The 15,252-nt window shown below is 42.3% G+C and overlaps 1 protein-coding gene across 4 annotated transcripts in view; it reads right to left on the bottom strand.

Moving 5' to 3' along the window:
• The window catches only part of NPTN (neuroplastin), a 74,583-nt gene that overhangs the window by 30,111 nt on the left and 29,220 nt on the right, over positions 1 to 15,252 (bottom strand). For 2 of the 4 annotated variants that reach the window (XM_017865117.1, XM_017865115.1), the window contains exons 2-3: positions 6,687 to 7,034; positions 1,643 to 1,814 (exon numbers count right to left, since the gene is read on the bottom strand). In XM_017865117.1, coding sequence (XP_017720606.1) covers positions 1,643 to 1,814; positions 6,687 to 7,034 — 520 coding nt within the window. The remainder of the gene's footprint in view (positions 1 to 1,642; positions 1,815 to 6,686; positions 7,035 to 15,252) is intronic. The other 2 variants (XM_017865119.1, XM_017865118.1) reach the window with 1 other exon arrangement.

The raw sequence follows: 15,252 nt of genomic DNA, 5'->3' as shown, positions 1-15,252 counted from the left end.
ACCCTTGGAGAGCTTCAAATAAGTTGAGGGGAAAAAAAAGAGAGAAGAAGCATTTTATAAAGTCAGGCTGAAACTTCATGAAGTTAAAGCTTAACACTTTGCAGGCAATAGTACAAGACCCAAGAGAAACATGATTGGATGTCTGCTATCTTAAAGGAGGTATTATAAAAAACAAGTCTGAGGCTGGACACAGTGGCTCATGCCTGTAAATCCAGCACTTTGGGAGGCCAAGGTGGGAAGACTGCTTACACTCAGGAGTTCAAGACCAGCCTGGGCAACACGGTGAACCCCAGTCTCTACAAAAAATACAAAAAAAAATTACCCGGGTGTGGTGGCGTGCACCTGTGGTCCCAGCTACTGGGGAGGATGGCTTGAGCCCGGGAGGCAGAGGTTGCAGTGAGCTGAGACCGCACTACTGCACTCCAGGCTGGGAGGCAGAGCCAGACCCTGTCTCAATAAAATAACAACAAAAAATCAAGTCTGTAAAACTAATGGACAGAACAAGAAAAAAATGCTTTTCATTCCACCTAACAATTTTATTTGATTAATCCTTTCCAAACTATGAGGAAAACCGCTGAGGCTAAATTTCTAACTTTTTTTTATCAGAAGAAACTACAGTGGAGATAGGTTAACTACCTTGCCACTAAACGAATGGCATAGCAGATAAAATAAAAGCAATTCTAGAAAAATTTCTAGAAAATCAGAAGACCTGGAACCTAGCCTTGGTTCTAGAACTTACTAAATACAGTATTTGGCCTTAAAGCAGCCAAGAGTCACTCTTTCCTTGCTTGGGAAAAAAGGAGGAGCCACAGATTCATTTGGATCAACGAAATAAGGGGTGTGAAAAGGTCTCAATGCTGCAATATCCTGCAGAATGCCCTTGCCATCACGGGTACACGGGCTTTCCTGGTCTCACTTCAGTGCTCTCTTTCTTTGCACTGCATTAACCTTCTAAGCAGGATTAGCTGATTCTTTTCCAGACAGTTTTCAACCAGGAACAAACTATTCTGAAACATGGGGTGCCATGTGTTCTAGATATTCCAAAAAGCACCAAATATTTGGGTGCTGGCTAACTCTAGCCAGCAAATACCCTTCTTTCTTCAAAGGATATTTCCAGGCTACCATCCTCACTCCAGATCATTCAAGAGCCCTGCATCCGCTGGTCCTTATCAGGTTACAGTGATGTTACACACTCCTAAAAGGGAATTCACTAGGAAATCTACCCAGTGGAAAGATGGCTTAGGGAGATGTCTTGCTCTACAGTCACAAAGCAGACTTCAATCTGTTTCTTCAAACCTAACTTCGATCTGACTGGATTGGGCAAAGAGACTACATTCTAAGTGTGACTCTCCTATTGACTAGTATTGTTACCCTGAACAAATCACTACTTCATGGCCTCAGTTTCTCTATGATTATAGTGAGGGGATAATCTATGGTTCTCAAATCTGGCTGCTCATTAGAATCCTTTGGGAATCTTTTCTAGACCACTGGGCCTTACCTGAGATATACTGGAATGGACTCTCCAAGGGAGAGCCAAATATATCTCATGTCCCTCCTGCATGGCACAACTATAGATTACGAATGTCAAGTAAGCTCAGCCACACTCCCTCCCACCTTCCCAGGAGCTGCCCACCCTTCTCACCTGTACTCCATGTTGCTGGCATTCTTACGAGTGGCACTCAGTTCCACCCCATTCTTTGTCCAGTAGCTGTATGTAAGGGTGTGAGAGCTGGAGGTGAGGTTACACTGCAGGGTGACAGGGAGAACAGGGCTGTCTCGAATAATGACCTCTTCACTGGTGACAATCCTTGGCTCTGTAATAAGAGTGCACAATGATAGGGGGCAATAGCCTTCTATCCTCTGTAGCCCTGGCCTGAGAACTGGACGGGGTAGGAGGGGGAAACTTGAAAAGAGGGAGGGCAGACAGGACCACATGAGGAATTTCACTTTACCACTTTGGAGGAAGTCAAGAAAGGAAAAACAATGATTATAAGCAAATGACCACTAGCGCAGACAACAGCCTGAAGACCAGTTGGCCTAGATGTGAAAGAATGGGAGTATTACGGGTGCTTGTACTGGTAACAATCCACTTATGCTTTTGAATACCACCTTTTTAAAAGAACCACCAAACAATTCGGATTCAATTAGAAAACCAGGCTCCACCTTGTCGTTCTGAAGACAAAGGCCGTATCATTTATATACCTATTATAATATACTCCCTATTGTGTCACTGGGCCTTGGAACAGTAATAATTAGATAATACAAGTATAACTTTCCCCACATTTAAATGTTAAACCTATGGCAAACCAGCCATGGCCATTATTTATGCAGAAAAAAGACACTGGATTCTAAAAGCATACTTCCTATTGGAAGTCACTTGCATTTTCCAAATTTCGTGGAGGCAAAATTCTTGAAAAAGCATCATCAGTTCTTCCTCTCCAGCCACACTTATTCCCAAAACAAGTTTTTTTTTGTTTTGTTTTCCAGAATTGCACTTTAAAACACATTCCATTCTGAGAAAATATAACTAGAGTGCAATATTGTGTTGGTATTATGGGCTCCTAGAATTTTAGAAAGGCCCTTAAGAGTTCATTGAATCCCACTCTTAAATTTTAAGAGCTGGAAAAGTGAAACGATTTGTGCAAGGCCATAAGTATTACTAATGGCAAAGCTGGGCCGAGAAGACGTATCTGACTGAATTCTCTATCCCTGCCCCCCAGCCCCAAGACCACCCCCGCCACCTTTTGTCCTAGGGCATACTTCACCTCTGGTTCTATTCTGTGCTTAGATAACCAGGGATCACTAGCTTATCTACAAAAATAACCTACTTGAGTCAAATATTATAATACATTGAACAGAAATGCTTAAAATCACTCTATATTATTCCTGAAAGTTTCATCTTTAAAGCACTTTGAAATCCATCACTGTATTAAAGTCAAGACATTTCTAGGTTTGTTGTCTTTTGTTAATGTGCTTTGTCTTCATTATTTCCCCAGGCTTAGTTTTCTCTACTTTTGATCAAACATCTCCAGGTTAAGTCTACACTAACCATCTTTTCCCAACCACAATAAGAGGTATTTGCTATTTGTTTTCCAATTCTCTCTCAGAAACCCTTGACTGACTTCCCATTTCCCTGTGTCTAGCCACTTCCTGTCTACAGCTCTGCAGCAGCTCCCCTCACCATTTTATACAGTATTGTGCTGAGCCTTAACCTGAGGAAAGAACTCTCTCCCTCCATGTGAACTAAGCTGCTTGCTATTCAGGGAGGGGGAAAGCATGGGAAAGTCGTGGGATACCTGGAAAATGTAATGTCTTAAGGACCTCCTAACTGATGTAACATTTCTGATTTGTAGAGTTAATGTCTTTGAAGAAACTTGTAATAAAGCAAAACCTTAAGTTTGCTCAATTAACAAATTAGTTCTATTTTCCAACTTTGGCAAAAGGATAACGGTTATCTTCCATTCAGCACTGGTCCTTATCAGTAACATCAAACAGGGTCTCTATGTACAGATAATGGAGGCATAGCAGCCACTAAGACAGAAGCAGATGCATGTAAACACGTTAGCGCAGTGGTGTCCCATGGTTTCCAAGACACACTGGACAGAAGCCAAATCCCTGGGCCTTAAGAAGTCGAGCAGAAACGGCTGCAAACCCTGCAATGGAAGGCGCGCACACACACCATCAGCAGAAAGCATCACAATTCCAAGAAAAATCAAAACCAAGCAAAACAAAAGAGAAAAGATAGAACCAGTACTCCACAGAAGAGAAATTAAAAAAATATAAAGGCAACATTAAAACCCAAACACACTTTTAGTTTTTTACTGAATTTTTATTATCCAATTTCATTTTCTGTCCCACTTGGGACTCTCCTTCTGGCTATTCCTCTCAAATTGCACTGAGAAAGGGTAAACTCTGAGAATGAGGCCAAGAGCTTCCAGATGTTTAAATACAAGGAGGCCAAAGTAAATGCTACTCTTACCTGTGGCGATGCAAATGACCACTGCAGCTCAGGGAGATTAAGAAGCTGATGAAAGCAACCTGGTAGACTTTCTGTCAAGAATTCTTGGAAGGCAAAGGAAAGCACTTTTTCCCTTAAGTGTTAAAGATCCAGGAGAGAGTCAGCTGGGAGCAAGTGGATAATTTAAATAGGTTTAAATATGATTCTGCACCATAGGAGGGTTGTGGGGTAGGGTAACCTGCCTCCTGTGATTGCTGTATATGAAAAACAGTGCTACACCAAGTTCCTTGGCCATGGTGCCTCATCTGCATTCTGCACCAGGATGAAGATGGGGCTTTTATTTTTGTGGCCAAGCGCTGCCCAGTCAAAGTCCAAGAGAGATGAACATTTAGGAGAAGCTCAAATGTGTTTACCTGCCACTGATGTCTATTTAAAAGCAGTGGATAGGAGACCCTTACCCTATATGGCCAGAGAGATACCTAAAAACTGGGCACACTTCTCTTCCTGCCTTACATACTCAATGAGCTCTGGGGAAAGTACTACCAGGAGGTCATTCTTAGATAGAACACTTGACCTCCCCATAGAGGCAATGTCTTTTGGGATGCTGAGATCATAAAACAATCCAATTAGAGTTGGATCCAGGGTGTTTGAAAAAAAAAAAAAAGCAGCAGCAGCAGCAGCAGCAGCACCAACCTCCTGGCCCTCCAAAACAGCTAACTAGGGTTAACTGACTGATGGGGAAGTCTGAAGAGAGTCTAGCCAAGATTTGGTTCAACCACATGCAGACAACTCTAAGTGAACTGGGGTAATCCTACGTATTCTTGGGATTGGCAGGTCAGTATCCCAAAGCCACATCTTTTTCTAGCTCCTTGGCATGGCCATTCTAGCTATGAGTCAGGCTCTTGGAAGTACAAGTGCAAATGCCCAGCCCAGTCCATATCTATAAACTTCCACAGACCTTTGTGGCCATGTAGGTAATTCTGCTTTTATAAGGAAAGGAGCAAGGGGGGCAGGAGAAGGAGGCGTGCAGGGGGAAATATTGTTAAAAAAAAAAAAAAAAAAATCACTGGGTTAATGTTCCCCATTTTCACATAGACACAGTTTTCTTTTCCTCTTTCCAGAAGCAGGTTCTCTGATTCAACAGTGCCAACTGCAGCAGCCTCTCCTACCACTGCCCTACAAAGGACTCTTTTTTTACCCATAGGGATCTTCAAGTGGCTACAAAGAACAGACACTAATTTGCTGTTTTCCATATAAGTATATAGACTCAAGGCCCATGTCTTACGACTTTATGTATTACCGAATTCCTCATCAAAGCAAGATTTTACTAGTCTTACTTTCTCTAGATCAATCAGCTCTTTAAGCTAGAACTGGCTATAGATCTCTCATTGTGTCCTCAAAGAAAAGGTGAAAACCCCAGAGGATCTTTCCAAAAGTGAATGTCTCCTCAATTATAACCAGGTTTGATGTGGGGCCAGAACTCTTCTTGGCCAGGAACATTGGTTCTGTGGTGGCTTCTCCCTCCCTCTGCTTCCCAACATAAGGTAGCAAGTCACTTTTGAGAAAGAGAGAGAAGTGGCCACAAAAGTCCCAGTGTCATACGTCTCACACATACCTGCTACAAGGGGAAGATTCTGAGCCAGCTGGTCAGCTCACCCCATCACCTCGAGAAACCAGGTTGGAAGTTAGTTTCCTCTTTTTTCAAGACACAAAGAAAGGGCCAGTGAGTGGTCCCCACACTATGTCTGGAGTTCCCATCCTCTGGGATAAAGCACACTGTGCCAATAGCTACTCATCAGAGTCAAACCATGAACAGGAATCAACTGCAACTCTGACTTCCAGACAGTGTGATAGGTTAAAAAATAATAATTTGCAGCTTAGTGTGACCTGACTCCTAATAGCAAAACATATGAAGGAAGTCCCAGGCGGCTGCTTTTAAAGAGGAGACTAATTAGCAGGCCCAGTGAGGAGTACACTGCTGCAGTAGAAGGCTGTTATCAGAGAAGCAATGCCACGGTTTTAGAAAAGAAAAGGAGCTGGAACTATGAAAATATCCAAGCTTACATGCCACCCAACAACCAAAACACACCACCACACTGTACCCATGGCAACATTCCCATCACAAGATGACACCAAGTCACAGTAAGGGAAGAGGCTGGGCAGACACAAACTTAAAACCATAGAGGTGAAGGCAGCTACTTAGAGAGCTTCAAACAGAAGAACAGAAGAAATAAAAAGTAGTTAGACTGGGGAAAGAAACAAAAATAGAAAGGCACCAGAGAAGAAATCAGCAAAAGTATAGCAGGAAACCTACTACAAAATCAAAGGGGAGGGAAAGAAACCATTTCAACACACCCTCCTTGGACCGCCTGGTTTTGTGAGTTTTAATTTTTTTTAAGCTTCCCAGTTCTCCCCCCGCAACTCTCCCCAACACAGATGATTTTGGACAGTCACGGATTTCCTCAAGTTCTTTGTTCCTGAGAAGAAAGACACAGAGAAGGGTTGGGGAATAAGGGAGGCAGAAAGGACGGCAAAGAAAAGAAGAAAAAAAGTTGCCACAGATGTTTTCATACACTACAACCAGAAGGGTCATGGGTTTGAAAAAAAAACGAAGACAAGGGGTGGGGTGAGTGATCATACTGGGGAAGAGGGAAAGGATGCAGAAGGGAAGGGTCATTGGGCCACCTCTAATGACTACAGTACTACTACTGTAGGGTGCTGGACTCACTCTGAAGGACGCTTATGGTGGCCTGGGCTCGAATCCATGTTATGGAGGGGTTTTGCCTCAAGTCATTCCTCTTGGGGTCGTTGCTGGCCCTGCACTCGTAAGTCCCAGAGTCCTCCAAGGTGAGCCGGGTTATTCTCAGCACACTCACGCCGTTTGACCCGTAGGCGGTGTTTACGGTGACACGGCGCTTCCGAGCACCGTCCCACAGCTGTCTGAAAGACTCTGCCCGGTTGACTTCTGCGTACCACCACTGGATCTCTGGCGTGGGGCTCCCGACCACGTCACAGTACAGCTCAAAGGCGTCCCCCGTGAGCTTAGTTTCTGACATGGGCGACTTGACAAACCCAGCTAGAGGGAGGGGGAGCAGGAATGCAGTGACAGGCCAATCAGAAAAAAAAAAGAATCAACAGGTGTTAATAGTAATTTAAAGAAAAGAAAAGAAAAAAGCAAATGAGTTGCAAAGAACAAAAAAGGATTCATTTTTAAACTATAAAGAGACAGTACAGCAATTCATACAAGCTTTTAGAAGAAGAACCACACCCTGGGAAGCTTATGAAGCAAAGGCAGGCTAATTACAAGCTGGGGCAGCCCAGGTGCTGGCCAGGCAGAAGCAAGCCCACTGGAAAGCATTTTAGCAATGGGGCCAGCTGGTAGGAATGAGAAAGCCTCAGGTCTTGGGAAGAGCCTCTTTCCTTAAAACACAAACCATTTATTACCTTTTCAAACTCAGGCAAGTGATGAAAGATAACCAGAAGAGGCAGTAGTTTTATATGCCAAATCAGGATCTCTCTTTTGGATAGGTAAACACTTTATTAGAAATGCAGTGTCTTTTGCAAGCCTCAACAAGAAGTATTAACTGACCTACTGGTGCCTTCCCTTGGGATTCAGAGTCCAAATTTCAACTGAAAGAGTAGCAAATTTATCTCTCACATAGGATTCTATCCTGGGTTCAGATTAGACTTTCTCCACCTTCTAGTCTTCCCTGGGCCAATGGCAAACAAACAACCCAGTTGTCTATATTAGGCAGCCTCTTCCTGAATGCAGACCCTCAGCCTCAGGAGAACAAGACAGTCTGTACTTCACACCACAGTGAGATATATTAATACTTTCTGGGTCAGCTCAGAAGTGGGACCAACATTCCCAGCAACCCAACTATTGCCAGCAAATGGAGGGACTGTGCCCTCCGTAACCCCAGAGATCCATTAACTAGAAAAATCTGAAAAGCTATGGTATTTGACAGGCTCTATACAGTTGAATTGCCTGGCTTCTAGAAGCCAGCTCAAAAGAACGAGAAATGTACACTGATGAATTAAACCAAACACTAGGGTAAAGGCCAGGCCTCAACCAATACTCTCAGGAACTGCCCAGGAACTAAAGTTGATGCCTACCTCCAATTGCCCATAATTTGCTTAGGGTTACACTTCCGTAAGACAAGGTGGAAATGGCAGAAAGAGTTAAAAAAAATTCAGGCTTAATTTAAAAACTTGGAGTTAGGTCCACAGGAAACAAAATTCAGAGTGCGAGCATACTCTCTCTTACCCTTCCACTCCACCTAGGGTTCATTCAGCATTTCTGTTGATTCAGACAGTATCCTAAGGTATAAGGAAAGACACTAAAAGAGGACATTCTGATTGGCTTGGAAACTTCCCCTGGGAGGCCTGCTGCATAAGCCAAGCCAGCCCCTCTGCAGTGAGCAGGGAGTGAGGTCAGGATCTGCCAACATCAGATTAAGAACATTCCAGAGGAAAGGATGAAATAAATGGAACTGTTTTCCTACAGTCCAGAAGCCAAGGATGTAACAGGGCTAGCTAAAAATGGAGGTTACTAAATGGAAAAATTCCTGTTTACATCCGTAGCAGTATTTGCCTTTGGTGATAACCCCACACCATGGACTAAGAACATTAATGGAGGTACTATACTTACTCAAGTAGAGGCCAAGACCTCCAAATTCATACTAGTCTTTCACTTCCTGACATTTTCAGAATCTGGGGAGCACAGGAATGCAGTGATTAACAGGCTTAGACTAAACGTTCTGCCTTTAATGCCATTTTAAACTACCTCTTCAGATTCAGCATGCATTCCTTGTAAGGAAATATCTACCAGAGGCCCTAAGAAGCCCAACAGATGTCATTCTCAGATGCAGGAGAAGCTTTAGAATTACAGAAAGGAGCCCCCAAGCCCCTGCATGAAGAGCTGAGCTCATTGTCAAATACAGTGGTATACAAGGAGCCATGTCTCAGTCTCACAAACTACCACCTGCCCATCTGTCAAAGTCAATGCCAGCTAATATAAACAAAGAAGTAAAGGAGGGCCGGGTGCAATGGCTCACGCTGTAATCCCAGCACTTTGGGAGGCTGACGTGGGAGGATCACAAGGTCAGGAGTTCAAGACCAGCCTGGCCACCATGGTGAAACCCCATCTCTACTAAAAATACAAAAATTAGCCAGGCGTGATGGTGCTCACCTGTAGTCCCAGGTACTCGGGAGGCTGAGACAGAAGAATCTTTTGAACCCAGAAGGCAGAGGTTGCAGTGAGCCGAGATCATGCCACTGCACTCTGACCTGGGTGACAAAGCGAGACTCAGTCTCAAAAAAAAAAAAAAAGAAAAGAAAAGAAAAGAAAAAGAAGAAGGAAGGAAGGAAGGAGGGCAGGCAGGAAGGAAGGAAGGAGAGAGAAAGGAAGGAAGAAAGAGGAAGCTGGTTTTATTTATTTTACTACTGGTTCAATCACCAGAGAAAACTGATTATCAGTAAATCCCTGAAATGCAGTAAAACTATTATTCTGTTTTAATCATATTCTTAACCATAAGTGGTAATCACAAATGGTCTTACCATGTTATCTGTGAACTTGGGGAGTTACAGCCTCTCAAATGCTGTTAATTATGTACTTGATTATGCCCTAGAACTATTAGTGGATTTCTTTTGTACTTTTTCCCTTCTTCTGTATTGTACTTCAAAGCAGGCCTAGACTTCAGCCTGTTTGTCAGTCTGTTGACAATGCTAATGTAAAAGGGATGCCTGAAAGTATCCTTTCACCAAGAATCCATCCAATTCCACTGTAACCCCAAGTCCTAATACCACACAATTCATAGGTAGCTGAGAAACAGTCTGACTATGATTCCCACTGCACACAACCGGGCAAGGCACTTGGCCTGATCATGCCACCCTGGGCAAGACTTCCTGCTAAGAGGAAGGAATGCTGATCTAAGTCAGTTCAATTTTCTACCTGTATCAAGGAAATGGGACGAAGACAAAAATGTTCTTTGCATTAGTAAATTCTATGATGTATATTTAAATGAACTTTTAAAACACAAAATAAAAAATCCTTTAAAATGCCAACAATGGACATTTTTCTGTGCTCTTTGAAGGCCATTATTGTTATTATTGTTATTAGACATTTACAGTAACAGGCGACATTTTCTAAGTATGCGTTATACGATTAAGCAATGTGTTAAGCACTTTTTTCATTATCTCATTTACTCCTCACAATGGCCTTATATGATAAGTGCCCTTATAATCTACTTAAAGATGTGGAAACTAACGTCCAAAGAAGTTAAATATTTTGCCCACAGTAACATGCTAATAACAAGAGTCTGACCTGGAATCCAAAGTGAAAGCATGGTCTCTTAACATCACAACTGCGGTCAATGTATCTCACTGGCCTGAAAAGGTTTACTTAAAGATATGCTTTATCACCACTTAGTTTAATAAATAAATAAATAAATAAATATTCCTGACCACAAAAAGCCAGGAACCTTTGACCGATTGTGCAACATACTATGATCACTAACTCCATAAAATTATAATCTTATTAGAGAATGGAGATAGAGAAGCACTGGGTCAAAGAGTTCCTAAAGCAACTGGAGGAGGGTGAACAGTGTGAAAAGATAAGACGATTCTGAGGCAAGACTGCCTCTAGTCCTGATGATTCCAATGCCCTGCTCTGGAGAAGGCTGGCTTCAGAGAAGGAAGGAATTTACAAGACATTGGAAACATTTCTCTGGTGCTGTAGTTAGGAGCTAAATTAATAAAGAGCAGCACCTGAAATTTTTATAGAACTTCACAGTTTGCAAAGTGCTTCCACATACATCACATCTCATTTCATTCACACAGTTCTACAAGGTTCATACATAGGGCAGGTGCAGATACAGGTTCATGACTTGCCCAAGATCACTTAGGCAGCTAATCCTGAGTGGGGCTGGGAGTAGAATGCAGGTCTTCAGCTTAGTCTAGGGTTCTTTCCAATAAACTGTGCTGCCTCTAACCAAACTAAGGAATTCCTTGATAGCTGAACACTCATGAAAACAGATCTATGTCCCCTCGAAACAGCATGGAAAAGAAAGAAAAGAAAAAGAGAAAAGGAAAGAACCCTCTTTACAAAGTACTGTGAAATCACAATTAGCAAGGGAAAGTTATTAGCAACCATCCACCTCATTATCCATCCAAAATTAGCTTCAATCCAGGAAAAGAACCAGCTCTCAGCAGCAGCAACAGGAGGTTCAGAGCCTGACTCACTGCCCTGCCTTTCATTACTAAGGGCTTTCAAACAAATATGTACCTTCAACAAGAAAACACACACTGCCTAAAGTTGGGAGGCCAATAGAAGCATCTGTTTGCTCTCTAAGTCAAGGGTCATCCAATATTTTGGAAAAACCCTAAATTTTAGAAAACAAGCTTCCACCCCACCCTCTTCCCCACCCACTATCTTAAGTGACTGGGCTCAGATCTGCAAGAGTTTTGGAAAGTATTAACATCAGTGCATTCAGAGCAACAGTAGGATAAAGAGGGAAACTGAACAGTGGTTACTGGCTTTGAGGGAGGAAGAGACTAGAAGCTGATGTTGGAGGGGGTAGCAGGCAGAGCATTAAAAATGGAGGCAGCAAACCTAGGAGAAGCATAATGCAAAATTGCGTAACTAGGGATGGGGGATGGGAGGCAAAGATGACAGCTGGGACTAGCAGCCGGAGAAAAGGAGGAGCTTGCTGGCAGGAAAAACTGGATGTGTAGATATGTAGCAGAGGGTGAGAAGAAAAAGGGAACACAGAAGAGCAAGTTGAGCCCAATCCCAGGAAAACTGCTTTCATATATGCCCTAAGGAAGTAAAAAAAGCTAGCCTAGCCCTATATAGGAGAGACTATCATAATTTTTTACATTTACCTCCAAGGCAACCACAGAACAAGAAATCAGACTTTCTCTCTCCCTCAGCTGACCACTGCCAAGGCCAGGCCTTTAAGTCTTGCCTGCTTTTGTCACCTTTTTTAAAAAACAGCTGTTCCCTTCAAACCCCCTCTACCTCTAATCCCCTGTGGTTGGCTCATGCTGTTCTCTCCTTCATGCTTCGCAATAAAGAGAAAATGACAGCCAAGGTCATCAGAGCATTTCTCTCCTCTGTCTCTCTCTCACACACACACAAATTCAAATCATCTACCTCAAAATAAAGACTAAGCAAGACCCACTGACATCTAAATGTGAATATAGGAACTGTGAGTATTCAAATGTCTAAAGGACCCCTAAGTGTTGTGAGGCTGTCATAGACTTGAGCCTACACAAACTACTGTAGAGCCTGCCTATCCTTCCTGTTAATCAAGAAACAGATCATTCATCACTATTCCTTAACACCAAAGGCAGATCAGAAGTCTACATGCACTCATGCTGTGTGTACTGATCAAGGGTAAGGCAGGCTTGAAGCCCTGGGAGCAGTGGAAATGGGGTAACTTCATTCTCTGCAGCAGGAAGAGGTACCATGGATTAGTCTCATCTTTAGGTAGAGATGGCAGCAATTACAAAGCATTTTCCAAATTCAAACCTGCTCCTTCCACAGCTACCTTGATCAGGCAGATATGACAAAAGTTTGGAAATTAAGATCATCCCCATCACTAGCTTCTAAACCAGGGTCCACCCTTTGTTCGGAAATTATACCATTCAAAATGACCAAAGGCATCTGTACTAGTCAGCCTTTTGCTTTGGAGAAATAGGGGAATCTAGTCCATGCCAAGAGAAACTACATAGTTTAGTGACCAAATTGCAGCAAACTCTAAAAGCAGTTGTCTGGATTCACATAAGGCTCTGTCACTAACTGTATGACTGTAAGCAAGTGACCTAACCTCTCTGAGCTTCATCTCCCTAATCTGTAAAACGGGGCTAATAATAGCAGCTACCTCACAGGGTTATTGTGATTATAGGAGATAACATAGCTTAAAACACTACCTGACACATAGTAAGCACTCAATAATGTTAGCTATTATTATATGTCTCCATAGAAGTAAGTGCTAAACAGGCAACGGGCAGCAGCCTGCAGCACTGCTCCACAACAGGCTGGGAAGCAGAACTTCACATCCAAAATGAATTTAACTTAAAATCCAAGTTCTTCAAGAAACAACAAAAAATTAACCTGAACTTCCCGAATAAAATGAGAACCAGAACAGAAATGTTAACTGCAGAAGGGAATGAAAAAGAAGGGAATTCTTCATTCCTTCCTATCCTTAGAGCATACTAGAATGAAGAAACTGATAACAGCAGACATATGTATGTGGACTCAAGGAATTAGCAAGTGTTTTCAGAGTTATAAACCACTAATTCTAAGATATTCTGAATAATCTGTAAAGTCCAAGAATAATGAGAATAAAGAGAGCCAATACAAATTCTCCTTTTCAAAAAAAATTCTTCTAAAGTCAAAAATAAACCTATCAATTAAAAATCAGGCTGCTTAACAATATTTGGGAAGATACTGGATATTGAGCAGGCCAAACTTTTAATTTACAAAATGTAAGATGTAGTTATAGAATCTGAGATCATGTCACATCAGCTTAATTTCAGCCTAAGAAAAGATGTCAGGTTTTGAATCAGCACCACCACAACATAAATTCTCTTAACTTTAAGCAGTTTCTTCAAATGGGAATGATGCCACTTACTTTATAGGGTAGTTGTGAAAATCATGTTACATTACGTGTAAGAGTTCTGTAAACTATAAAATTCTATGCAAATGTTAAGTTACTTTAGGACAGACAAGAAATAAGCATTTGGTATGACGGATCTCCCTCAACAAAATCATTCAGTCCTGTTGCCAATTCCTATTGACAAGCTAAACAAGCATGATCTACCTAAATCTGTAGGTTTAAAAAAAAAGTCAATGACAAAAAAGAAAAAAAAGTATGATTTAAAAAAAAACATGAGCTGCTCACGCCTGTAATCTCAGCACTTTGGGACACCAAGGTGGGCTGATCGCTCGAGTCCAAGAGCTCGAGACTGGCCTGGGTAACACGGCAAAAGCCTGTCTCTTCAAAAAAATTAGCCAGGCGTGGTGGTGCATGTCTATGATTCCAGCTACTCAGGAGGCTGAGGCAGGAGAATCACCTGAGTCCAGGAAGTTGAGGCTGCAGCACGCTGGGGTCACAACATTGCACTCCAGCCTGAATGACAGAGGAGACCCTGTCTCAACAAACAAAGAAAACAAAAACTATAGGAATCTCTCATCTCAGAAAAATATAACCAAAGTTTTGCGTGTTTCAGGGGTATTCCAGACCCTGAGTCTAGATTGTACTGCTGTTAGATGAGTGAACAGTTAAGGGTCTATTAAGATGAGAGCTCACCTTATAGGGAAATGAGCCATGGTTTAAAAAACCTGGGATGGATTTTTCAACTTATTCAACCTGTTTCCTCATCTGAAAAATGGGGACAATGATTTCTATCTTCTTCATAAGGTAATGGCAAGATTCACACGAACAATGTATGTAAAATTACTTTGTAACCTATAAAGCTATACATGTAATAACATGTCAGTTTCATGCAAGCATTCTACTCTATTAGGTAAAGAATGATCTGAGGCCAGGTGCAGTGGCTCATGCCTGTAATCCCAACACTTTGGGAGGCTGAGTTGGGAGGACTGCACCAGTCTGGGAAACATGGTGAAACCCTGTCTCTACCAAATAGCTGAGCATGGTGTGTGCACCTCTAGTACCAGCTACTTAGAAGGCTGAGGTAGGAGGATCAATTGAACCTGAGAGGTTGAGGATGCAGGCAGCTATGATCATGCCACTGCACTCCAGCCTGGTGACAGAGTAGAGACTCTGTCTCAAGGGAGTAAAAAAAAGAATGATCTAAACCAGTCCTGAGTGTTCTGTTAACATACCTCAAAAGTAGTGTGGAAGAAACTGGGGGCAGGGCTCACACACATCCACGAAGGAGGCGGATGTCTATTGGATTGACTTTTTCCAACTCTTTCCATTTTCCAAAAGAAAAAAGCATTGCAAACCACTGATCCAGAGAATTAACATGTTTCAAATAGAAAGTGACATTAAATGAGGTAAGGTTGCCAGAAATTAATAAAAATGATTTAGAATAAATTCTAGTTAAAAAAAAAAATCTTATAAAAATAGAACCTGACATCAGACCTGAGAAACAGAAAGAATTGGAAAATGTAGGCCGGGTGCGGAGTCTCACATCTGTAATCCCAGCACTTTGGGAGGCCGAGGCGGGCGGATCACTTGAGGTTGGGAGTTTGAGACCAACCCGAGCCACATGGAGAAAACTTGTCTCTACTAAAAATATAAAACTAACTGGGCGTGGTG

The sequence above is a fragment of the Rhinopithecus bieti genome, unplaced genomic scaffold (assembly GCF_001698545.2).
Source record: "Rhinopithecus bieti isolate Rb0 unplaced genomic scaffold, ASM169854v2 scaffold_79793, whole genome shotgun sequence".
Lineage (NCBI taxonomy): Eukaryota > Metazoa > Chordata > Mammalia > Primates > Cercopithecidae > Rhinopithecus > Rhinopithecus bieti.
The sequence above is the reverse complement of the archived record's forward strand: the minus strand, read 5'-3'. Positions and strand labels throughout refer to the sequence as shown.